This window comes from Balaenoptera acutorostrata, chromosome 1, assembly GCF_949987535.1.
Source record: "Balaenoptera acutorostrata chromosome 1, mBalAcu1.1, whole genome shotgun sequence".
In the NCBI taxonomy this organism is placed as follows: domain Eukaryota; kingdom Metazoa; phylum Chordata; class Mammalia; order Artiodactyla; family Balaenopteridae; genus Balaenoptera; species Balaenoptera acutorostrata.
In genome coordinates this window covers 107,552,816-107,577,793 of record NC_080064.1, presented here as the reverse complement: position 1 = coordinate 107,577,793, position 24,978 = coordinate 107,552,816, and the positions used below count along the sequence as shown (strand labels likewise).

The window sequence follows — 24,978 nt, the reverse complement described above, 5'->3', positions numbered from 1 at the left end:
TTGAATGTATGTGTCCCACCACCCGCCCCTTAATTCATATCTTGAACCCTAATCCCTGTGGGGCTGTATTTGGAGAAGGGGCCTTTAAGAAAGTAATTAAGATTAAATGAGGTCATAGCCTTGGGACCCTGATCTGATAGGATTAGTGTCCTTACAAGAGGAGATACCAGAGAGCTTGGGCTCCTGCCCTACCCCAGCTCAAGCAAGGAGAAAAGGCCATGTGAGGACCCAGCGAGGCATCTGCTATCTACAAGCCATGAAGAGAGCTCACATCGGAAACTGAATTGGCGAGAACGTCAATCTTGATATTGGACTTCCAGCCTCCAGAATGTGTGAAAACAGATTTATGGTTAAGCCACCCAGTCTATGGTAATTTTTTATGGCAGCCCAAGCTGACTAATACAGGACGTTACTTAGCCATTGGCCCAAGCAGCTTCTCCTACCTGGGCCTTTGTGGGATCTGCCCCAGTTTTGTTCATTCCCTGTAATTAGTGCTCACAACCTGTTTTGCCCTTGTTAGGGCTGATCGGTGACTTTAGAATGAAGATTGATCACTTGGTTTAGGATTTCGTAGTGTAATTTACTCCATGTAACAATGACCTGCACCAAGGATCTTTTTAGAGTTTTTTTTTTTAAACAAGTTTGACATCTTCCCAAATATCAACCTAGCATGACTTGGACAGCTGGACTGAGATTCTGCAGAGAGTTCCCATGACCCCATGTGGCCTGCATTTCCTTTTCTCATTGGAGATTTCCGTGCTTTGGACTCTCCAGAACCACAGACCAGGGTTTGGCTGCTGGTGAGGAATCTGTGCCTAGCTCTGGGGAAACCTAGGGAAAAAGGAAAGAATCCCCAGAATCAGGGCACGGGAGGGGGCAGGGGCTGAGAGGCTGTTCTTCTGTGACTAAAGGAGTTTGGAGAATGAGAGAGGAGGCTGGGGTGTGTGTGTGTCCAGCATGAGGTCAGGGGAAGTTCAAGAGAGGGCAGCTGCCATTCTGGGACCAGAGGCTAGAACCTCCATGGCATTCACGCTCTGGTCATCGTCCTCCTTATTCTTCCTCAGCTTCCGCCTTCTCCTTCCTCGCCATCCTCCCCTATCTTCTCCCCAGGCTTATTTTGTTCCCATTCCTCCTCCTTGTCCCCGCTCCTCTTGCTCCCATCCTCCCCATCCCTTCCCCCCACAAAGCAGGCCAACATGGGAAGGGGCTGCCCCAGTCTGAGAGGACGATGAGGGAGTATTTTCCACCAGCCTGAGAAACACGAATACATTTCTCTCTGGTCAGAACCTGGTTTGGAGGAGACAGAGCAAGATGCTGCCTCAGGAGCTCATCCTCCACAGCCAACCCAGGCAGCACGGGCCTTAGGCTCACCCCGGGGACGTGTGACCAAAAGTCAGGAACCTCTGGACATGGATTGCCGACATCTGGTCCACAAGATTCCAGACAAGTTAATATCTTGGTGCCTGCCTTCTTTACAAGGCAAGTTCCAAGGGAAGGGGCATGGCGTCCCCCACTGGCCACCTGGTGTTTACGCAAGGGTAGGTCTGAGAAAACCCATCTGTTCCATGGAGACCAGCTGAAAGTTCATAGTCAGAAGTTAGTGGGGTCCCAGGCGCACCGACTCCACCACCACCTTCACTTCCTCCACCACAGGCTCTTAGTCTCGGATGAGATTTCCACCATCAAAGTCAACCTGGGGGTGGGGAAGCAACATCTGGGAAAAGAAACCTAATCTAAACTGACTACTTCTTGTGCAATAGTACGGTCATCAATGGAGCGTTTCTAGGGTTCTGACTTGACTTTGTCTTGCTTTGCTGTTCTACATTGCACTTTCATATACTGTCTTAATTTTACTAAACTTTGTTGAAAGTAGACAAGTTTTTTTTTTCTTTGTTCCAATATTACTTGGCACCTTAGTTAGTAGTGTTCTCAGCAGCAGAATAATGCCCCCTCTAGGTTGTCCCTGTTGTAATTCCCTAAACCTGTGAATATATTACATCACGTAGAAAAGGAAACTTTGCAGCTGTGATTAGGATAAAGACCTTGAGATGAGGCGATTATCCTGGACTATTCAGATGGGCCCCCTGTAATTACACGGGACCTTAAAATTGGGAAGCAGAAAAGAAGGTCAGGATGATGCAAAGTGAGAAGGACTCTACCTGCTGTTGCTGGTTGTGAAGATGGATAAAGAGGGTACAAGCCAAGGAATGTGGGTGACCTCTAAAACCTTTTCAGAAAAGACAAGGAAACAAATTATCCCCTAGAGCCTCCAGAAGGTAAGGCAGCCCTATTGACCCCTTGATTTTAGTCCAGTGAGACCTTTGTTGGACTCCTAACCTACAGAACTGTAATATAATAAATGTGTGTTCTTTTAAGCCACTAAACTCGTAGTCACTTATTACAGCAGACATAGAACACCAATTCAATAAGTGTCTAGCACATTCACCTTAGCAATAATAAGATGGGGGACATAATGAACCCTGTATAAATCTGCAGGTTGTCTGTCTTAGGCTGACAGGTCAAGAGATATTGGTACATGTTTGAAGCATTACATTAGGTATCTTTTTTCCTTTCCATTTTTTCCCCTAAAGAACTCTCACCCTGTTTCCTGTACAGGTGTACCCAAGATGGTTCTCATTAGAATTACAGCAAATTGAAGACATTGGTGATGACACATTTGCTTTTAAGAATGGGTTCTAACATGTAGAGGGAAACAATATAATTTATGGAAAGTTAAATACTGTAGAATCCTCCATTCCAAAGTTACATTTTTTGCAACTTTTTTTTTATTAGGGTGAATAACTACTTTTCAAAGATGAAACACAAGAATGCCTTTTAGGAATTTTCCCTAAAAGTAATTGATCCTGACCAGGTCTGAGATTTACTGGATTCATATGCTGTTGTTTTCATAAATGTTACATCCATAAATGAAGTTCTTAGAAGTAATATTTGAGTTCTCCATTGATTACTGATTACATCATCAATGCCTTCCAGCCCTGGCAGCACAGTGAGGAAGGAAGAATTGCTGGGATGCTTGAATAACCACAGGGCAAGATGTCCTCAAATTTTACTACTTTGTCTTTAAGTAATACTTCATAGTTTGGCTGACTTTTCATCCATTCTGCTAATTCTGCCAGTGAGTTCCTCTGTAGTGACAGCTAAAGGCACTCATGGAAAATACTTAAACAACCAACTGTAAAAGCAGAAGTCGAGGTCACTTCATCTACTACAAAAGGAGGGCATGTGTCTACCTCAGGCATGATTCTTTTGATGGATCTTTTCGTGATTGATGGTGGTGGTGGTGACAATGGTTGAGTTTTTTGTTCATGTTGTTGCTTAATTTTTCAACCATTACTGGGAAATAATTGTGGCGTGAGTGCTTGATTTTACTTCTGGCAGGCAAAAGAACATAACTAAGGACTTTCCCAAGGAATGCTTTGAGATCTTTATGTCAATTTGTGGTATGACTTATACACTTTTCAATTAAAGATTCTTAAAGGAAAACAAGCTTATTTATAGGTTTGAATCAGTGTTATAGAACAATAAGTTTTAAACTGGAATCTGCAGCCCACCTGCATCAGAAACATGTGGTTTGTGTTTATGTGAAAAATGCAGACTCTAGGGCCCCACGCCAACAAAACCTCTGGGGATTGGAGCCCAGGAGGAGCTTCTGTAATCTCCACAGCTGATTCTGAGGCACTCTAAAAGTAAGAACTGCCCTTTAATATTTTTAGATAGGGGATTGTTACAAAATGACAAGAGGGTAAATCATTCTTTTAAACTTAGACTTCAAGAATTAGACAGTGAGGTGAGCTCTTAGGGACAGTTTGTCTTTCCTATTCTTCCCCACTCAGCCTAGGGACTGGTGCAGAAATTAGAAACAAAGTAGGGGAAGAAAATCTTATTTCTTTGTATACATTTTTTTTTGAATTTTACTTTATTTTTTTATACAGCAGGTTCTTATTAGTTATCCATTTTATACATATTAGTGTATACATGTCAATCCCAGCCTGCCAATTCATCCCATCACCACCACCACCACACCCCATGGCTTTCCCCCCTTGGTGTCCGTACATTTGTTCTCTACATCTGCGTCTCAATTTCTTCCCTGCAAAACCGGTTCATCTGTATCATTTTTCTAGGTTCCACATAAATGCGGTAACATACGATATTTGTTTTTCTCTTTCTGACTTACTTCACTCTGTATGACAGTCTCTAGATTCATCCACGTCTCTACAAATGACCCAATTTCATTCCTTTTATGGCTAAGCAATATTCCATTCTATATATGTACCACATCTTCTTTATCCATTCGGCTGTCGATGGGCATTTAGGTTGCTTCCATGACCTGGCTATTGTAAATAGTGCAACAATGAACATTGGGGTTCATGTGTTTTTTTGAATTATGGTTTTCTCAGGGTATGTGCCCAGTAGTGGGATTGCTGGGTCATATGGTAATTCTATTTTTAGTTTTCTAAGGAACCTCCATACTGTTCTCCATAGTGGCTGTATCAATTTATATTCTCACCAACAGTGCAAGAGGGTTCCCTTTTCTCCACACCCTCTCCAGCATTTGTTGTTTATAGATATTCTGATGCTGCCCATTCTAACTGGTGTGAGGTGATACCTCATTGCAGTTTTGATTTGCATTTCTCTAATAATTAGTGATGTTGAGCATCTTTTCATGTGCTTCTTGGCCATCTGTATGTCTTCTTTGGAGAAATGTCTATTTAGGTCTTCGGCGCATTATTGGATTGGGTTGTTTGTTATTTTAATATTGAGCTACATGAGCTGTTTATATATTTTGGAGATTAATCTTTTGTCCATTGATTCGTTTGCAAATATTTTCTCCCATTCTGAGGGCTGTCTTTTCGTCTTGTTTATGGTTTCCTTTGCTGTGCAAAAGCTTTTAAGTTTCATTAGGTCCCATTTGTTTATTTTTGTTTTTATTTCCATTACTCTAAGAGGTGGATCTAAAAAGATCTTGCTGTGATTTATGTCAAAGAGTGTTCTTCCTATGTTTTCTTCTAAGAGTTTTATAGTGCCCAGTCTTACATTTAGGTCTCTAATCCATTTTGAGTTTATTTTTGTGTAGGGTGTTAGGGAGTATTCTAATTTCATTCTTTTACATGTAGCTGTCCAGTTTTCCCAGCACCACTTATTAAAGAGACTGTCCTTTCTCCATTGTATATCCTTGCCTCCTTTGTCATAGATTAGTTGACCATAGGTGCCTGGGTTTATCTCTGGGCTTTCTATCCTGTTTCATTGATCTACATTTCTGTTTTTGTGCCAGTACCATACTGTCTAGATCACTGTAGCTTTGTAGTATAGTCTGAAGTCAGGGAGTCTGATTCCTCCAGCTCTGTTTTTTTCCCTCAAGACTGCTTTGTCTATTCAGGGTCTTCTGTGTCTCCATACATATTCTAAGGTTTTTTATTCTAGTTCTGTAAAAAATGCCATTGGTGATTTGATAGGGATTGCATTGAAGCTGTAGATTGCTTTAGGTAGTATTGTCATTTTCACAATATTGATTCTTCCAATCCAAGAACACGGTATAGCTCTCCATCTGTTTGTTCCATCTTTAATTTCTTTCATCAGTGTATAATAGTTTTCTGCATACAGGTCTTTTGTCTCCCTAGGTAGGTTTATTCTTAGGTATTTTATTCTTTTTGTTGCAGTGGTAAATGGGAGTGTTTCCTTAATTTCTCTTTCAGATTTTTCATCATTAGTGTATAGGAATGCAAGAGATTTCTGTGCATTCATTTTGTATCCTGCAACTTTACCAAATTCATTGATGAGCTCTAGTAGTTTCCTGGTGGCATCTTTATGATTCTCTATGTATAGTATCATGTCATCTGCAAACACTGACAGTTTTACTTCTTCTTTTCCAATTTGTATTCCTCTTATCTCTTTTTCTTCTCTGATTGCTGTGGCTAGGATTTCCAAAACTATGTTGAATAATAGTGGTGAGAGTGGACATCCTTGTCTCATTCCTGATCTTAGAGGAAATGCTTTCAGTTTTTCACCATTGAGAATGATGTTTGCTGTGGGTTTGTCACATATGGCCTTTATTATGTTGAGGTAGGTTCTCTCTAGGCCCACTTTCTGGAGAGTTTTTATCATAAATCGGTGTTGAATTTTGTCAAAAGCTTTTGCTGCATCTATTGAGATGATCATATGGTTTTTATTCTTCAATTTGTTAATATGGTGTATCACATTGATTGATTTGCGTATATTGAAGAATCCTTTCATCCCTGTGATAAATCCCACTTGATCATAGTGTATGATCCTTTTAATGTGTTGTTGGATTCTGTTTGCTAGTATTTTGTTGAGAATTTTTGCATCTATGTTCATCAGTGCTATTGGTCTGTAATTTTCTTTTTTTTGTAGTATCTTTGTTTGGTTTTGGTATCAGGGTGATGGTGGCCTCATACAATGAGTTTGGGAGTGTTCCTTCCTCTGCAATTTTTTGGAAGAGTTTGAGAAGGGTGGATGTTAGCTCTTCTCTAAATGTTTGATAGAATTCACCCGTGAAGCCATCTGGTCCTGAACTTTTGTTTGTTGGAAGATTTTTAATCACAGTTTCAATTTCATTACTTGTGATAGGTCTGTTCATATTTTCTATTTCTTCCTGCTTCAGTCTTGGAAGCTTATACCTTTCTAAGAATTTGTCCATTTCTTCGAGGTTGTCCATTTTATTGGCATAGAGTTGCTTGTAGTAGTCTCTTAGGATGCTTTGTATTTCTGCGGTGTCTGTTGTAACTTCTTTTTCATTTCTAATTTTATTGATTTGAGTCCTCTCCCTCTTTTTCTTGATGAGTCTGGCTAATGGTTTATCAATTTTGTTTATCTTCTCAAAGAACCAGCTTTTAGTTTTATTGATCTTTGCTCTTGTTTTCTTTGTTTCTATTTCATTTATTTCTGCTCTGATCTTTATGATTCCTTTCCTTCTGCTAACTTTGGGTTTTGTTTGTTCTTCTTTCTCTAGTTCCTTTAGGTGTAAGGTTAGATTGTTTATTTGAGATTTTTCTTGTTTCTTGAGGTAGGCTTGTATTGCTATATACTTCCCTCTTAGAACTGCTTTCACTGCATCCTATAGGTTTTGGATCGTCGTGTTTTCATTGTCATTTGTCTCTAAGTATTTTTTGATTTCCTCGTTGATTTCTTCAGTGATCTCTTGGTTATTTAGTAACGTATTGTTTCGCCTCCATGTGTTTGTGTTTTTTACGTTTTTTTCCCTGTAATTCATTTCTAATCTCATAGCGTTGTAGTCAGAAAAGATGCTTGATATGATTTCAATTTTCTTAAATTTACTGAGGCTTGATTTGTGACCCAAGATGTGATCTATCCTGGAGAATGTTCTGTGCGCACTTGAGAAGAAAGTGTAATCTGCTGTTTTTGAATGGAATGTCCTATAAATATCAATTAAATCTATCTGGTCTATTGTGTCATTTAAAGCTTCTGTTTCCTTATTAATTTTCTGTCTGGATGATCTGTCCATTGGTGTAAGTGAGGTGTTAAAGTCCCCCACTATTACTGTGTTACTGTCGATTTCCTCTTTTATAGCTGTTAGCATTTGCCTTATGTATTCAGGTGCTCCTACGTTGGGTGCATATATATTCACAATTGTTATATCTTCTTCTTAGATTGATCCCTTGATCATCATGTACTGTCCTTCCTTGTCTCTTGTAACATTCTTTATTTTAAAGTCTATTTTATCTGATATGAGTATTGCTATTCCAGCTTTTTTTTGATTTACATTTGCATGGAATATCTTTTTCCATCCCCTCAATTTCAGTCTGTATGTGTCCCTAGGTCTGAAGTGGGTCTCATGTAGACAGCATATATATGGGTCTTGTTTCTGTATCCATTCAGTGAGCCTGTGTCTTTCGGTTGGAGCATTTAATCCATTCACGTTTAAGTTAATTATCGATATGTATGTTCCTATTACCATGTTCTTGTTATGGGTTTGTTTTTGCAGGTTCTTTTCTTCTCTTGTGTTTCCCACTTAGAGAAGTTCCTTTAGAATTTGTTGTAGAGCTGGTTTGGTGGTGCTGAATTCTCTTAGCTTTTGCTTGTCTGTAAAGCTTTTGATTTCTCCATCAAATCTGAATGAGATTCTTGCTGGGTAGAGTAATCTTGGTTGTAGTTTCCTCCCTTTCATCACTTTAAATATATCATGCCACTCCCTTCTGGCTTGTAGAGTTTCTGCTGAGAAATCAGCTGTTAACCTCATGGGAGTTCCTTTGTATGTTATTTGTCATTTTTCCTTTGTTGCTTTCAATAATTTTTCTTTATCTTTAATTTTTGTCAATTTGATTACTCTGTGTCTTGGCATGTTTCTCCTTGGGTTTATCCTGCCTGGGACTCTCTATCCTTCCTGGACTTGGGTGGCTATTTCCCTTCCCGTGTTAGGGAAGTTTTTGACTATAATCTCTTCAGATATTTTCTCAGGTCCTTTCTCTCTCTCTTCTCCTTCTGGGATCCCCTATAATGTGAATGTTTGTGCATTTAATGTTGTCCCAGAGGTCTCTTAGGCTGTCATCATTTCTTTTCATTCTTTTTTCTTTATTCTGTTCTGTGGCAGTGAATTCCACCATTCTGTCTTCCAGGTCACTTATCTGTTCTTCTGCCTCAGTTATTCTGCTTTTGATTCCTTCTAGTGTATTTTTCATTTCAGTTATTGTATTGTTAATCTCTAGTTTTTGTTCTTTAATTCTTCTAGGTCTTTGTTAAATGTTTCTTGCATCTTCTCAATCTTTTCTTCCATTCTTTTTCCGAGGTCCTGGATCATCTGCACTATGATTATTCTGAATTCTTTTTCTGGAAGCTTGCCTCTCTCCACTTCATTTAGTTGTTTTTCTGGGGTTTTATCCTGCTCCTTCATCTGGGACATAGTCTTCTGCCTTTTCATTTTGTCTTTCTGTGATTGTGCTTTTCATCCTGAAGGCTGTAAGATTGTTGTTCTTCTTGCTTCTCCTGTCTCCAGAGTCTGCTTTTTTTAGCATGCTTGATTTAGGAGAGAATAAAGGGCTATATAATATGATAAATTCAGATTTTCAAATGGGATAATAATATTGTCCAGTTGAAAGTCTGCATTACATAAGAGGCACTAATGTTTAAGGTTTTTCATCACCTACACATTCATTTAAAATATAAACCAAAAAATATTACCAGGAGAATATGATTTTATGAAAAAGAATGTCACTGTTAATTTATCATGCCCTTTCCAAAAGGGCTTTGTGTTTCTCACATAAAATTGGGAACATTTATGTTTACATTTAATCTTTCTAACTTGAATTTTCAAAAAATCCTGGGATTTTGAAAATGCAGACTGTATATATTCTTAACATTCTCTTAAGAATGTTGAGATAAAGATTGTTTTCTTCGATTTTCTGTTCCATTTAAAATTTAACTTTTACATCTAGCTGTAGGCAGAAAATAGTAATCACTCTGGGTGTAAACTTGATTTTCTTTATTGAGATGTATCATTTATTTAATGAGTGAATCAGCAAATTAGAAATAGAACACAGTCAAAAATGTCTGAGTTACCAATTTATATTTGTGGGCAAAGTGTATCAAAATTATCTTCTTAATATGATAAATTGTGCTTTATCATTCTGAAAACTCAGGATACAGCTTACTCATATCATTGTGGGTCTTTCAGTATGAAAGATAGATGCTAAAAGTTTTGTGTACAGTAGTGCAAATTGGCTACAACAAATAGTATGTTTCAGAGAAAGTTAAACTAGTTTTAGATTAAGGATGCAAAACTAGAGTTTTTTTTTTTTTAGGATAAAACCTTGTGTGTTTTACAAATTTTTTAATGTTCACAGCTTTTTCTCATAAAAGTGCCAGACATTGTTTTGTGCTTTTAATGGATTTTTATTTATGTATGTTATTTTTGTTATTCTTACTTTGAGTGGAATGTCCATTAATGTAAATTATATTTATTTTTATACATTAATTTTAATTTTCACTAGTTTTGCTTCTAGGCAAAAGGCAAAATAAAGTTTTCATGTTAATAAAAAAAAAAAGAAAAAGAAAAACAAAAGTTTTTATAGATTACCACAATGTCATCCTGGAATGTCAATGGAAATAGTGAGTGACATTATACCACCTTTCAGGCACCTAACAGAAAACAGGTAAAAAGGAAGAGGACAGTCAGCTCACTGTATACAATGGTATATAATGTACATATCTATCAAGTTGGTTGATCACAAACCAGTGAGAATAAATCTTTTTTTTTTTTAATTTATTTTTGGCTGTGTTGGGTCTTCGTTGCTCCGCACGGGCTTTCTTCTGTGCATTGCTGCAAGTGGGGGCTACTCTTCCTTGCAGCACGTGGGCTTCTCATTGCGGTGGCTTCTCTTGCTGCGGAGCATGGGCTCTAGGTGCACGGGCTTCAGTAGCTGTGGTGCACGGGCTCAGTAGTTGTGGCTTGCGGGCTCTAGAGTGCAGGCTCAGTAGTTGTGGCGCAGGGGCTTAGTTGCTCCATGGCATGTGGGATCTTCCCGGACCAGGGCTCGAACCCATGTCCCCTGCATTGGCAGGCGGATTCTTAACCACTGTACCACAAGGAAAGTCCCTGAAGATTCTTTTGACTTGATGGTGTGTAGATTCCACTCCCATCTAATCTCAATGTATAATTCATCTAACCCATTAATAAACAGCATTTCAGATGGAAAAGCCTGACTATTAAACAACTCTCTAGGATGGTAGCTGGGTATTTCCCCAGGATCTGTGGGAAAAAGGATTTGTTTAGTCATTTGCACAGACTCAGGACATAGGATACTCTGAAGATGACCTGTCATATCAAGGAAATTTGTCCAATGGCTCAAGAAGGAAACCCAGTGCCTTCTTATGAGGCTCTGTCTGGGGCCTCCTGGACTATTTCTCTCACAATAGCCTGTTATCACACTGTGAAGACTGGAACAGGATTGGGCATTTGTGAAGGGGTTTTGCCTGATGTAACTGTCCTGTTAATTTATTTGTAGAGAACCAAACTGATCACAGTGACCTGAAAGGACCAGAGGCTATTGCCACAAGGTAATTTTAATATTTGTGGGCCGTTAATACAGTGATGACATCTGCAGATCTCTGGTCCAGGGAAAAGCAGAAAGTGTTGAATATATTGTATCATCAATTTTCCCAACCACGAATTATCCTTTTTTGTAATGTTTTCTGCTTTCATTGTGGTACTTATATTGTTTCCCATTTCTTATTAACTTCTCAAGTTTATAACCCAAGCCAGTTGACCCAGGTGAACTAAGTCAGAGTGATTTTTTGCACTCACTTGTTATCTCCAGTGTGGTTTATAGAGTGAGATGCATACCTGTCTTCTGCCTGTTTGGCGTTAGCATGTTGGCATGTATGTCATAGCAAGAAATGTAAATAGACCATAATATTATTATACTATGCCACAGTATTTAGAGAGGCCTCGATGGCATGAGATTTCTGGGACACCAGATGCCCCAAAACCTGTATGTACTTGTCCGTTCCATGTGACACTCAATGCAATGTAAATGAAAGGATGAAAGCCACTGTTACGTGACTCTATATGTTGTGAGTCATGACTGTACCATCCAGAGATAATTCAGTCTCTTTCTTCATCAGCTTGTTATTTGGCCAGAGCACTGAGCACCTAGTGTCCTTTCTATCTCCTGCCCCTGTGAAAAAGCACACTCTGTCCCACACACAAAAGGGAGTTTTTCCCTCTTTAAAGGATCAGGCCCTTGGCTTGCTTCACCACTCCCTTAAACATGCCATCAGAACCAGATAGGACTCTAAGATTGCTGGTCCCTCTTGGGTTAATCTTCAGTCCTGCCTCCCCACCAGGCTCAGCAGGGAGCTGCCACAGATGGTAGAGAATGGTGTCCCATGGGACTCACTGCTGGATGAATACTATTTGATTTACTCAGTTCTTCCTGGTCTGTCAGACTCCTTCTGGCCTTATACAAGTGCTGCCTTCATCTCATTTGAGGAAGTGGATGTCTCTTATGCTCGGGATGTAACCAGTGAGTATTCTTTATCAATGTGATAAAACTCCAACTGGACTCCCAGGTAGACTCTGTATTCTTTGTATCCCACCCCTCAGGCAGTGCTGAGATTTGTCATACCTGTGTAGAAGCTGTGTAGACATAGTGATTTAAACCAGGCTCTATGATAGAGTTTTAAGCACAGACATCGGGTGGGTCAGGGAGCTGTGCTCTCTTCTTCATCCAGGCCAAGCCTATGGGTCAGGCCCCAAGTTAGATAATGGATCCAAGGCAGGTGTGACAAACTCACTCACTTGCAGCTGTACAAGTGCAGAGATGACTGTCTTTTTTCCTGATTCCTATGAAATGTCTCTTCTTACATACAAGCCTCCCATTTTCATACCCAAAAAATGTCCCTTGAATTTCTGTGCCTTTCCAGAGACGTTGACAGCCTTAACTCCATTTTTGGATTTGTTGTTTCCCTGGTGTCACTGCTGTCATCCCCAGTGTCTGTCTCCTCTAAGTTGGCTGTCTTAGTGAAGCAGTCATCTGAACACCAGGACACGAAGACCTCTACCATCACCTTGCTTGTATGTTTCCATGAACCAAGGCAGAGCCCTGGCATTTCCCTACCCATGAATGGCCAAAGATTCAGTGTAGCAACAAACGTTCATTTTGATTCAAGGTTTTGTAGATTCCATCCATCATTCTGCTAAACCAGCCAGCATATTATGAGAAAAGCCTGAATATTACAGTATTCTGTTAGAATGCAGGTGAGCTATTCCCCAGAATCTGTGGGGAAAAGATGTGTTTAACTTTTTATTCAGACTTGGAAGAGGATACTGTGGTGAGGATCTACCAGGTCAGGGAGATTTTGGCTGATGGCTAAGGAAAGCAAACCAAGGCATGTACACAAGACACAACCTGAGGCCTCCTGGAATATTCTTTTAAAATATCCTATCGTCCCACTGGTGATGTTTTTGTCCCCATGGTAGTATTGGATACTGGATTATCATCGTACACAGGATGATCTGCTTAATGTTTCTGGCCCTGTCTGAATTTATCCGTAGGAAATCATACTGTTCTTGAGGAAGAGGAAGACCAAGACCTTATCTGTTCTAGGTAACTATGATGAAACATGGGTCTTAATTCAGTGGTGACATCTGGTCATCTTAGATGCAGGGAAATCAGAAAGTGCTGAATATGCCTATTTCTTCCATTCTGACAACCACAAAGTGTCCCTTTTAATAATGTTGTCTGTTTTCACTGTGGTACTTGTATAGGCCCCTTTATGAATCCCTCTCAATTATAGTAACCTACAGTCAGTTGATGCAGGGGTACTAATCAGTAACCCGATTTCTTGCCGTCTCCTGTTCTCTCCTTTTTATTAAAACCAGCATGAGATGCATATCTGCCTCTGCCTGTTTGGCCTTACCACACTGGCAGGTATTTGATGGCAAGGAAAGTAACGAGAAAAAAAATTCGTGTCACATCTCAGTATTAGAGAAATTGGCCTTGAAGACACAGGATTTCTAGGAGCCCATTATGCTGCCAGAGCCTGTGTTCACTTGGCTGCTACATGTAAATTTTACCAAAAACTTATGCTATAGTTGAAGCCGCCTTTATGGTTTCTGAAGGCGTGTGTGATGTGACTGCTGTGTACTGGGGTAGTTCAGTCTCCCTCCTCCTGGGCTGGTTTCTGATCAGTGCTCAGAGCACCTCATGCTCATTTTCTCCCCCTCCCTCTCTCTCCCTTTCCCTTTGCAAGCACCCGCTGGCCCCAGATAGGAGAGGATTGTTATACCTCCCTTTATGGGGACATCCATTTGTTTTCTGTGACTGTTAGGCAGCTAGCTAGAGATGAGCAGCAGGGGAAGGGGAGGTGGAGACTCAGGACATGTGAGCCAAACAAAGAGGCGCTGAGGGACAGGTTGGGGTCAGCACATCCTGAAGCAGCAGGAAGCACCTGGCCGAAGGGGAATTCCCCGAGGCACGCAGGCGCAGTTTGAGCCAAGCGATAAAGGGAGATAACCCCAACCTCATTATGTCATCATTATAATATAATTTACATGTGGCTTCACCCCCCACCCCATGGGCTTTTCTTAGCGAATTTTGGGTAAAAACATGGAATTTGGGGTAAAAGCATGCGCAGTAAAACCTGTCACTCAAGTGACGAGACCTTGTCACTTGATCTTAACCCAACCCCTACCCTTAGGTTCAAAGCACTTATAAACACCCCGCGCCCGTATAGCTGGGCTGGTTTCACTTCGCAGAAGCCAGTCCGCTCTCTCTCCGAGAGTGTGTCTATGCTTTAAGTAAACTTTGCTTTGAGCTTACACCCGAAGTGTTAGTCTGCAATTCTTTGCTTACTATTACAAGGACCGAGATGGCTGGTCCAGATTCGTCCGTTGACCTCCTCGGTTGAAACTCTCCAAGACAACGCACGCCAAACCCATAACATGACCGGTCCCTTAACCCTCCCATCAAAACCCGCCAGGACTCCGTGTTCACGAATATTTGCTGTTTAATCATCAGTCCTCCCGACCCCACAAAGCTCAGTATGGAGCTGCTGGTGATAGAAGAGAATGAAGTCCAGCAGGACTCACTGGATGAATGTGATTTGGCTGGTTCTATTGGCCATCATCTGTCAGACTCCTGTACGCCTTACAGAAGTGCCTCATTCCAGTCAGATAAAAGGGAGGTCTCCTCAGCTCTATCCGTAAATGGTGAGTACTCCCATTATAGAGCATTAAGATCCTAGTAGGTCACGAGGTAGCATCTATATTCTTTGTATCCAACAACCAGTACAGGCTATGAGCGGCATCCCTGTAAACAGGTCTTCAGACTCATGTTGATTTGAATTACGTTCTTGGATTTAATTTTTAAAAGACATCCATCATGTGCCTTTTCATTCTTCTTGTCCCAGGCTGCCCTCTGTCACCTGGACCCCCCTCACCAGTGCAGGTGTTGGGTATCAAGTCAGACTAGAGAGGGGAAGTGGAGGGGTAAGGGCAGGATCTCGGCTGCCACGGTCTCACCTGCAGGAATTTGTGTAACAGACCTCTTTTTTTCAAGATAAGGATCCTCATACTCATGAAATTACGTTGCTAATTTTATTTTTTGAAGAGTTTCTTACAAAGTCTCTGGCTTTCCACATGTTTGCAGTCTGCTCCATATTTGCAGTGTCTGTTATATTGTTCCCCAGCTCCAGGCTTTTTCCCTGGGCTGCGTACCTCCCTCTGAAGCATTTACATACCAGATCTGAATATAAAATCCTGTCCATGCCCTGTGATTTCCAGGAAGCCAAAGATCTGGCTCTGGTGTCCCATACTTCAGAAATAGCCATGGTTCTCCTCCTTTGTGTAGCAACAACGAGCCTTCCATGTGTGGGTTATAGTTTCAATCGTGTGTGTAGTCTCAGCGGTATAAGCTCATGGAAAATATCCGCAACCTGTACACCTGATGGGAGTATTGGCCTAATTTATGAGCAAGATCCCCTTGGGCAGCAGTTCATAGGGCGTGTAGATTAAAACCTGGTTTGCGTTACTTCTTGGGCTATTTTTTTGACTTTTCTTCTATATGAGAAGCATTTGGATTGTTAGAAGCTTTACTCATAAAATCATCTTGAAAAAGTAGAAGAAACCCCATTATGTATCGGACTATATCTGTCTTCTTGTATAATTAAATTGGCCATGAAAAATCATTCTTGTTCAGTGTGTGCCTTTTCACATTGGGACCATCCTCTTTCCTGTTTCCCGTTCCTCCCTGAGGTAGAGAGAAGCAAAGGCTTTCTCAGGATTATAGTTCACAAACCAGAAATGGAACACATGGTTATTGTGCGCCTGTTGTATACCATGCACCTGACTAAGCAAGCTCCATGTGAGCCATAACCCATTCAGTCCTCATGGGACACTCTCAGGTAGGTGTGGTATCTCATGGTAGAGCCGAGGGCACTGAGGCTCAGCAAGGTCCCTTCACTTGCCCAAGACTCCCGGCCACTGGGATGTGGGACATTGGCCTCTCCTTGGTCTGACTCCCTGGCTCAGGCTCTGTGCGCTCCTCTCAGCAGTCGGACCCGTCAGCGACTAAGAGAGGATGTTGCTCACCTTTTCCTTTTTGCCCTGAACCGAACGATTTGACACTATCTGAATCTTAAACACAAAGTTGCCAGACTGACGCAGAGAACTCCTGTGGTCCCTCGCTCAGATCTGCCAGCTCCTAATCCATCAGTGCACTTTGTCCCATGAGCAGAGCCGGCTGCTCATCCAGCCCCTCCAGGCGAAGCCACAGCTCCACGAGGCTCTCCGTGGAAAATCCGCCAGGGGAGAGAGGTCCATGTCTCTCAGCACCTCCTGCCCCCAGAATTATCTGCTCTCACTCAGGGTCCAGGGAGGCCTTGAATTTGGCTGTGCTGGTGCCCTTTAAAAGCTGCAGAGCTCTGTCTCAGAAACACCAACAGCCGGGTCTGAGTTTCCATGAGGAGGAGAAGAAATTCTCAGGCACACGTCTCAGAAGTGAGATGTGTGTGATGTGGCACAGCCCTGCCAGGCCATCATTCAGAATGGGCCAGGAAAGGCCAAATTCCCCCCCACACAGATGGGCTGAGAGGAATGAATGGAACATGTAAATAATACACAGATCCACCTGTGTCTGGGTTCTGATGGTAACCTGGGGACAGTGTGGCTAGCTGATTCTGTAACACTTCTGTACCTAAGCTTCCAATGAGGGATTCAGGCCTCTACTACACTACTTCTATCTGCTAATACCATCCATCCCCACTCTGCCCCATGTGGCAATAGAATATACACATGTATGGGTGAGTGGAAAGGTAGACAAAAATTAAACGTAAGGAAGTTCGAAAGGTTCCAGAACTGTGAAACATTCTATTAACTTGGTCCATATACTGTAGATTCTCAATTCCTTTTTCTAGTGGTACCTGAAGCCTTTAGGCCATACTTCTTCCCCTGTTCTTTTATTCTTGTGGGTAGGTATCAACAACTCTTTCTCCCCCATGCCTTGAGGCCTGTTTAGAGCCTTCTCTCTAGGCTACAGGACTAAGGCTAATAGCTGAATAATAGGCGTGACCTCTTATGGCATCCAAAGCCCTCTAGATTCACGTGGGTGAATTTTCATTTCAAGGATGTTGCAGCCTAGCATCTGCCATCTCAGCATCCCCAGGCACAGCCATAAAAATGACATCTCCTTCATGTACACGATGTCTGCCTTTATTGTCTGGGTTATTGGGTGGTTTCACTCATAGGCAGGGACATCAGAAATGGGTGTTCTGGGAGGGATTAGCACAGGAAAACTTGGATTGGTCCTACTGAACCCTCTTTTCCTTTCAGGTGACACCTGGGAGGACTGTCACCAAAGGCCTTTGAGTTTCCAAGGCCCAGGGGTACAAACTTCACAAGCACAGCTGCAGAAAAGCACCCACATGACCAATTATCTGCAACTGCAGCTGGACCAGCATTTCGTTTGTGGGCACAGCAAAGCCACACTCGGTCTTTCCTCCACCATCTGGGGCTTTACTGCCAGCCCCGATTCTGGAGGCCAAGGACCACTCTTCCTAGGTAAAAAATAAAAGGGGATTAGGAAGCTCTAGTTGTCTCGGGGTTGAGGGTGGAGGAGGCAATGGGGCCTCTCCCACGGCCGCTGTAGGTCCGGTTGAAATCTGTGATGCTCTAACAGAGTGAGGTGAGCAAGAGCCTGGGATTTAGGACCAGCTCTGCCTCAGGCCCTGGGTTTGCAAACTCCTGATTGTTTAACTGGGCCAAGTTATTTATCTCCTTAGGTATTCACATCTCACATCCCTCATCTGAACTCTTGAAAAATTATATCCCCATTCCATGGTTGTTGGGAATATTAAGCAACATGATGTCCAGAATGCCTGATCAGTAAAAATGGTTTGATAACAACTATGAATATATAACATCTAACCATTGTGTCTTTCTGGTGCTTTAACACTTACAAAATGATTGCACGTGCGTTGTTTCCTCTGAGGTAGAGCATTTTTTTGATCCCCACTTTCCCTGGGACCCGTCTTCCCTTACTTCCTCAGAAAGGCAGGTTGGCCAGTATTTTCCTCTCCTTTCAACATCCACCCTCAAGTCAGTTTTCCCCTGCTAGGTGCTCTCAGTAACAGTGTATTAGTAACATTCTGTAGCAATGTAAACCCTGGCCGCACAACTCAGCCTCCAGTTTAGTTTTCATATCCAGGTTATTTTCCTTTTTTCCCCTCTTTTTAAAATAAAGGGCCAGGGCTTCCCTGGTGGCGCAGTGGTTGAGAATCTGCCTGCTAATGCAGGGGACACGGGTTCGAGCCCTGGTCTGGGAAGATCCCACATGCCACGGAGCAGCTGGGCCCGTGAGCCACAATTGCTGAGCCTGCGCGTCTGGAGCCTGTGCCCCGCGACGGGAGGGGCCGCGATAGAGAAAGGCCCGCGCACCGCGATGAAGAGCGGTCCCCGCACCGCGATGAAGAGTGGCCCCCGCTTGCCGCAACTGGAGAAAGCCCTCGCACGAACCGAAGACCCAACACAGCCAAAAATAAATAAATAAATAAATAAATAAATAATAATAATAATAATAAAAAAATAAATAAAATAAAATAAAATAAAGGGCCACCCTCACCCATGAGGTGTACTGATCTATTTTATGACACTCCATTTAATTCATCATCTTCACTCATCTCCATGGCCATGTCCTCAGTTTTTCTTCTCCTTGGGATCCACCTCTGCTCAGATTTTCTTAAAAGAGCTTTCAAACCCTCACATCCATTTCTTCTGGGACGTGTTCATCCTTACCCTCCACCTCTCTCCACATCTGCACTGGAGCCAGGGGCTGGCTGGTGCTCATCCCTCAGGCGATGACCTCATCTGAGAAATGAGGGGAGACCCACGTCCTCAGGTGGAGGTGAGATAAGAAGGAGCACCCCTGTGGAACCATGGAGAGTCTCACAGAAAGTGCTCAGGGAATGTAGGGAATGTAGGGGATGCGTAGCCCTGACAAGAGCCATTAGGTCTTGTGGCATTTAGTTGTCTTCTCTTGCCTCTAGTCTCTCCTCTTCTTGTCCTTGGCTTTCCACATTACCAGCCAAGACCTAACCCCACTGGCTCAGTCACTCTGTCTCCCGCTCACTTTCCATGGAGGCCTGAGATGAATCCAGGCTTCACAGCAGATTTTGCAGCAAAGGATAATGTTAATGCCCTTTATTTTCACACTCCTCCACCCAGTGATTCCTGCCCCCCATATCTAATAGCTCCTGTCACCCACCAGAGCTTCTGTCTCATTCTTCTTGGTTTTCTTTTCCAAATTCAGCTCATCAGAAGGATATTAGAATGGTCCATTCAGCATCTCAACACCCTCATGCGTTTGTTCCATTATACACACACACACGCACACACTTGTGTTGTTGCATTTTTATCATATCTTCCATGCCTTATTTAGATTGAGTATGTATACATATTACACATAGTATGGATACATATATATGTGAAATATATATTGACGCACATTTGAAAATTTTTCTAGTTTTAGACCTCCCCAGTTCTTTTCTATCCTGAGGTTTTCCTTCAATTTTGACTTTGCTTGATCTCTACAATCTCTTCCCTCCCAGCAGTACAACCTATGTCCAGCATGATTTTCTTGCCTTTGTCTTTTCTACCTAGGAACTTTTTTTTTTTATCAGTTTTATTTTTCTTGACTTTTTCTTTTGGCATTTGGGAACATGTTTGCCCCGTGGCAATCTTACCAGTACTGGGTAGTGTTAGGAAGATCAACAAAAAGCAAATATAAAAATGTCTCCATTGGTTTCCACTCACCATAGACTTTCAGATGGCCTTTCTTGTTCCTGGACACCTTCCTTACTTGATGTCCCTCCTGAGTGGGGGAGTAAGTCATAGTTAGATCATGCATAACAACGGATCCTGTTGGCTGTGGTTTTATCTTCAGAGCTGGGTTTGGATGCTTCCATTGGAATGAAGAACCCTCCCAAGCTGAAGGGTGAGGTCTTAGCTGCCAGCAAGCATGAGTGTCTGGTCTATAGCAAGATTAATGCCTTAAGTGTCCTGAAACAGAAGATTATCAGAAGAAAACTGCTGTTCAGCAAGTGAAGACTAGCATGCCGATTCCCTGGCCTTCAAGCTTAGGGTACAGAGATAATCACATCTGAGGCTCTTACGTGTACTTCTTCCTTATACTCTTTACCTAAGATTATAGCTCAGTCTCCCACTATTTTTTCTCTTCCTCGTTTGTTCACTCAACAGCTGATGCTACCTCGTCTGGTCTTTCCTCTCTTTACCATGGGGGCTGCCACCCTGCCACGGCCCTTCCATCTCCATCTCCTGTTTGCACTCTGAACTCTGTTGAGTTCCTATAGCTGCTGTCCTAATATTCCCTCTGACCTTTCCTTTTAGCCACAGGGAAGCCCAGATCCATGATCCTCCCCATCAGAAGAGCATCATTTAGGCCACTGAACACATAGTACTTCGCCTGATATCACACACTTTCTTGGTTTCTTTGCCTTATTCTCCTTTCCCTGTTCCCTAACTCCACTGCCTATTTCTTCCAGGATCATGTGTTAATGAATCACTTGCATGTTGGGTTGGCTTTTGGAGAACCTTATCTAGGAAACCCTTAACCCTCAACTTCTGCACATGAATAAGAAGAACTGAAACTGAGGAAAAAGAGCACTGAGTATAAAAACTAAGTAAGAACCTGGGTCATAGGTGGGAGTGCTGGACTGGCCTGGAGTCAGGTTCCCCTCAGCCCCAGGTGGGCAGTTCTGTGCTAATGTGCATGGGGCTTCCAGGGACTGACGAGCTGGCAGTAGGTGGAGGACAGTAGATGGCACCCTAAAGGGACGTTGGCCAAAAGGAGATCCAGAGGCCAGGTTTTCAATATGCATAAGAGCATGAAGTGCATAGGCATTCAGACCTCTCCCCTTTCTTAAAATTACTCCTTCTACATGTTCAGTAAAAATCCAGAAGAAATGAACTGAGTTGGAATCTGAGGCCAAGGAATGTAGGAGAGCATCGTAGTGAATTAACTTTGGGCCAGATTTATGAAGACCCAGGGAGATACACAAGAATACAAGATGATCATTGCTTCAGACAAATCTAATTGAGAAGGCAAGTTATTTATAAGAGAGTGTCAGAGAAAGACCGAAAAATCTTTAGGGCCAGTGGGAAAGAAGTCCATGCTGGAGTAGATGGAGAGAAGAAAAAGAATGGTGTGAAATAGTGTAAGTCTAATGAGTAGTTCTAAATCATGCTATTATAAAATAAAAACTGGTTGAGTTTTGATCTACCATGAATGCCTTAACCCAATCCATTGAAATTCTGATTCTAAAGTTCTGCAGTGAGGTTTGGGTATCAGCATTTTTAAAAGCTCTGCTAATATGCATCTAGGGATTAGAAGGACTGTGGATCTTGTAGGATATCAGTAACCAGTATGGCAGTGTCCATTGTGTGGCTACTTCATAGAAAAGCTGAATATCAGCCATTAAGGGAATTAGCATTCTTCTCTCAACAGAACTATTTGTACAGCTCAGAGAAAAGAGAAAAAAGATAGGTTAGATATGTAATATCTCTGTTTGGATCCAAGTTTCTCATAATTTTTATCGTACAAAATAGAGTTAAAAAAAATTACATAAAAACCCAGAGTATAAAATAGTATCTCCCCTTCCCACAATAATGAAATTTAGTGTTTCCTTTTCTACTGTTAAAATGCAACTTGCAGTTTGCTATTCACTAAATGGATTTCCCTAATGGGTTCAGAACTGCAGAATCAACAAATTGTTTTTTTTTTTTTTCATTTAATTTTTTCCTTATGCAAAAACCCCATAATGAATCTTAGGCCTCATTCTCCTATGTTTATCTTTTTTCATGCCCTTCTATGCACTAGCATAAAATACTAGGAGAGACTCTTTCTTCGGGAAAAGTTTGAGAAAAAAGTGATGAGAATCTAGTATAACTAAAACTAATGCTTTTTCACTTTTACTTCAGAGTTTTTTTTGTGTATATGTTGAGAATATTCCTAGAAATGCCCTAAGGTGGATGCAGCATGAAATTACCTTTCTAGAATGTTGGTGTCCATGGGATGCAAATGGGTTGGGCCAGTTACACTCCCTGCTCTCTTTTTGCTAATTTCATTTGAGTTTCCTGTTTTTCCATTTGTTCCTCAGCCCCTTTGGAGAAGGATTTCTCTGCAAAGCCTTATTCCTGTCCAGGAGGGTGACCAAACAGCCTCCATTAACTGTTGACACCTCCAGATTGGAGCCTTTCTGCTCCATTCCCCCAAATGTATGGAAAGGGCCTGTGGCCTGGGTTCTAGGGCCAGGGTTGTCAATAATAGGCCACGTGGTTTTAGTTAGTCCCTAGCCCCTTGGAAGCATAGCTCCTCATCTGTAAAAGGTGGAACTGGACTTGGATACATTCTCCCTGTTGGCTCTCACATTCCAGGGCTTTCCCTGTAGCCTGCCCCTCCTCCTCAGAAGGCAGGGACGTAGAGATAGAAGAGGGTGTGTTTCTCTACCAAGGATCCTCTGCTCCCATAGCAGTCTGTTTCTGAATGTGTACAAGGGATGCTAAGCACATCCATCCTGGTACATGTGAGAAAGTCATCATTCGGTCCAGATGAAGGGGATTCAAGAGGGACGTGGCTGCTGAGAATTGGGTGGTAGGAAACTGGCTAAGGCTCTGCAGCAGCTTTGAGATGGGATATCACCAAGCACTGGTGGGGTGAGGACAGGGGTCCCTAGATTCTGCACCACAGGCTGGATGAAAGTTTAGGGAGGTATTTCTTCGAACTGATGTATCTCACTCTCCACTTCAGCCAGCCTGTGGCCCCCCCTTCAGCTCCTCCTGTCACCAGGAGCTCAGCCTGCCCCTGGCCTCTGTCACCATGTAGCCATCCCTCCAGGCTCAGCTATCAGCAGGACCTAACAAAACGAACATTTCATCTCTCCCTCTCTCTCCTCTCTCTCCCTCTCTCTCTCTCTCTCTGTCTTTCACAGATACCAATTACTTTAGGAACTAAGAAAAGATATCGCCAATTTGGAAGAAACCACATTACAAAATGTACCTTTTCCATTTGATGAAAAAAAATCTACAGCAGCAAGTCAAGTTAAAGCCCAAACAGAACACTGGAGGGATCCTTTCCTGAGAATCAACCTTACAACCAACAACTACTCTCCACACTCCAAGACATAGATCTGATGGAAGAAATCCCAGTCATCAGCCTCCAAGTGTGATCAATCGATAAGGAGACCAATGCTTTGATGGTCACAGTTTGGAGAGACCTTAACTCTTGCTCGTCTCAATGTTCATCCTCCACACACTGGCATCAGGAGCAACTGGAAGAAGGCAACATGTCAACCCGGTCATTCTTTGCCACTAGATGGACTGTACTAGGATCTGACGGCATTAACTATGCAGTGTTCTTGCTGAAACTGTTTAGCCTGAGTTTCATCATGAGGTAGTTATCAGATGACTGCAGAATTTAGGCCACTGAACAAGACAAGTGGCCTGTCTTTCTTCAAACAGTCAACGTCTCCACAAATAAGACAACAAAAAGGAGAATAGGTGTTTTGGATTCCCAAGGACTAAAAAGATTGTGTAAGTATATTTCTTTAGTCCTTGGGAACCCAAAACCTCTCCTCAGCTTTTTGTGGTTGTCTTCAATGGTGGTGACATTGACTTGCTTGCAGAGGACAGGTCAGTTGTCTGGCTCAAAGGTCTACATTTTGCAGTTGTCTGATCATTTCCTCAAGGGTTCAGTTGAACCCCTTTTGCCAAGAACACCACCTACTGCATGCTGTGTGCTTCCAAGCACAGCCCCTTTGGAGACTAAGAGTGTCCACTTTGCCTGTCACCACTATTGTCATTTTAGCATTGGACACTTTGTTATGCAGGGGCCATGAGATCTGTTCACTGGAAAGACATGTTTTCTGTCTATAATCAGTAACTTGATTAGTGGTACTTTGAGAGTTTATGAATATCTTGTCCTGTGATGCTCTTTCTCTAAAAATTTTACCATCCCTTATTGTTCCCTCATGTGTGTCAATTATCATACTTGTGTTTGTATCCTGGACATTTTCTAATTCAATCATTCTGTAAACTTGTATTCCTCGCCTTGTGCTGTGGGAAAGACAATCCATACCCCTTCCATATCATTAAAAGGTTTTTTGAGTTTCACTGTGGACTCATGCGGGGTTTTTTTTTTTTTTTAATAAATTTATTTATTTATTTTTGGCTCCATTGGGTCTTCATTGTTGGGTCTTTGTTGCTGCGTGTGGGCTTTCTCTAGTTGTGGTGAGCGGGGGCTACTCTTCATTGCGGTGCACGAGCTTCTCTTGTTGCAGAGCTTGGGCTCTAGGCGTGTGGGCTTCAGTAGTTGTGGCACGTGGGCTCAGTAGTTGTGGCTCACAGGCTCTAGAGTGCAGGCTCAATAGTTGTGGTGCACGGGCTTAGTTGCTCTGTGGCATGTGGGCTCTTCCTGGATCAGGGCTCAAACCCATGTCCCCTGCATTGGCAGGCAGATTCTCAACCACTGTGCCACCAGGGAAGTCCCCTCATGCGTTTTTAAAATTCAGTGTTATAATCCATTATTATCATGATTGATTTTAGTGGGTATAGATATAAATTAATATAAATATTCTTGTTTCTCCTATTCATCTTTATATCTTAAACTCTCCCACATTTTTAAAGCTATACTTACCATTCGTAGTCCATTGTATTTACTGTGTTTCTTTTCTGTGTTATTTTATTTTCTTTGTGTGTGCATATTTGTGTATGTGTGTGTGTGTGTTTGGTATTTAGGAAGGACTGGCTAGCTAGTGCACTAAAATTTTTGACCCCTTAGTCCCTTAGTATGTTGTCACATTTCTAATATTTGGAGTATAAGTTTTAAATGACATCTCTCAACTTCAACTTTTACCACTGTGATGATCAAGGACATTATTCTACTTTTCTCTTTTCTTCTGTCTTTACCTACCACT

The 24,978-nt window shown here is 42.1% G+C and overlaps 1 protein-coding gene across 1 annotated transcript; it reads left to right on the top strand.

The window, feature by feature from the left end:
- The first annotated feature begins 14,252 nt into the window (after positions 1–14,252).
- Positions 14,253–18,472, top strand: LOC130707608 (neuroblastoma breakpoint family member 4-like). Its single transcript, XM_057543115.1, has 3 exons — positions 14,253–14,704; positions 17,324–17,551; positions 18,234–18,472. Exons 1-3 carry the CDS (start codon positions 14,539–14,541, stop codon positions 18,263–18,265), a joined length of 426 nt encoding a protein of 141 aa, XP_057399098.1. The 5' UTR covers positions 14,253–14,538; the 3' UTR covers positions 18,266–18,472.
- Positions 18,473–24,978: the final 6,506 nt, after the last annotated feature.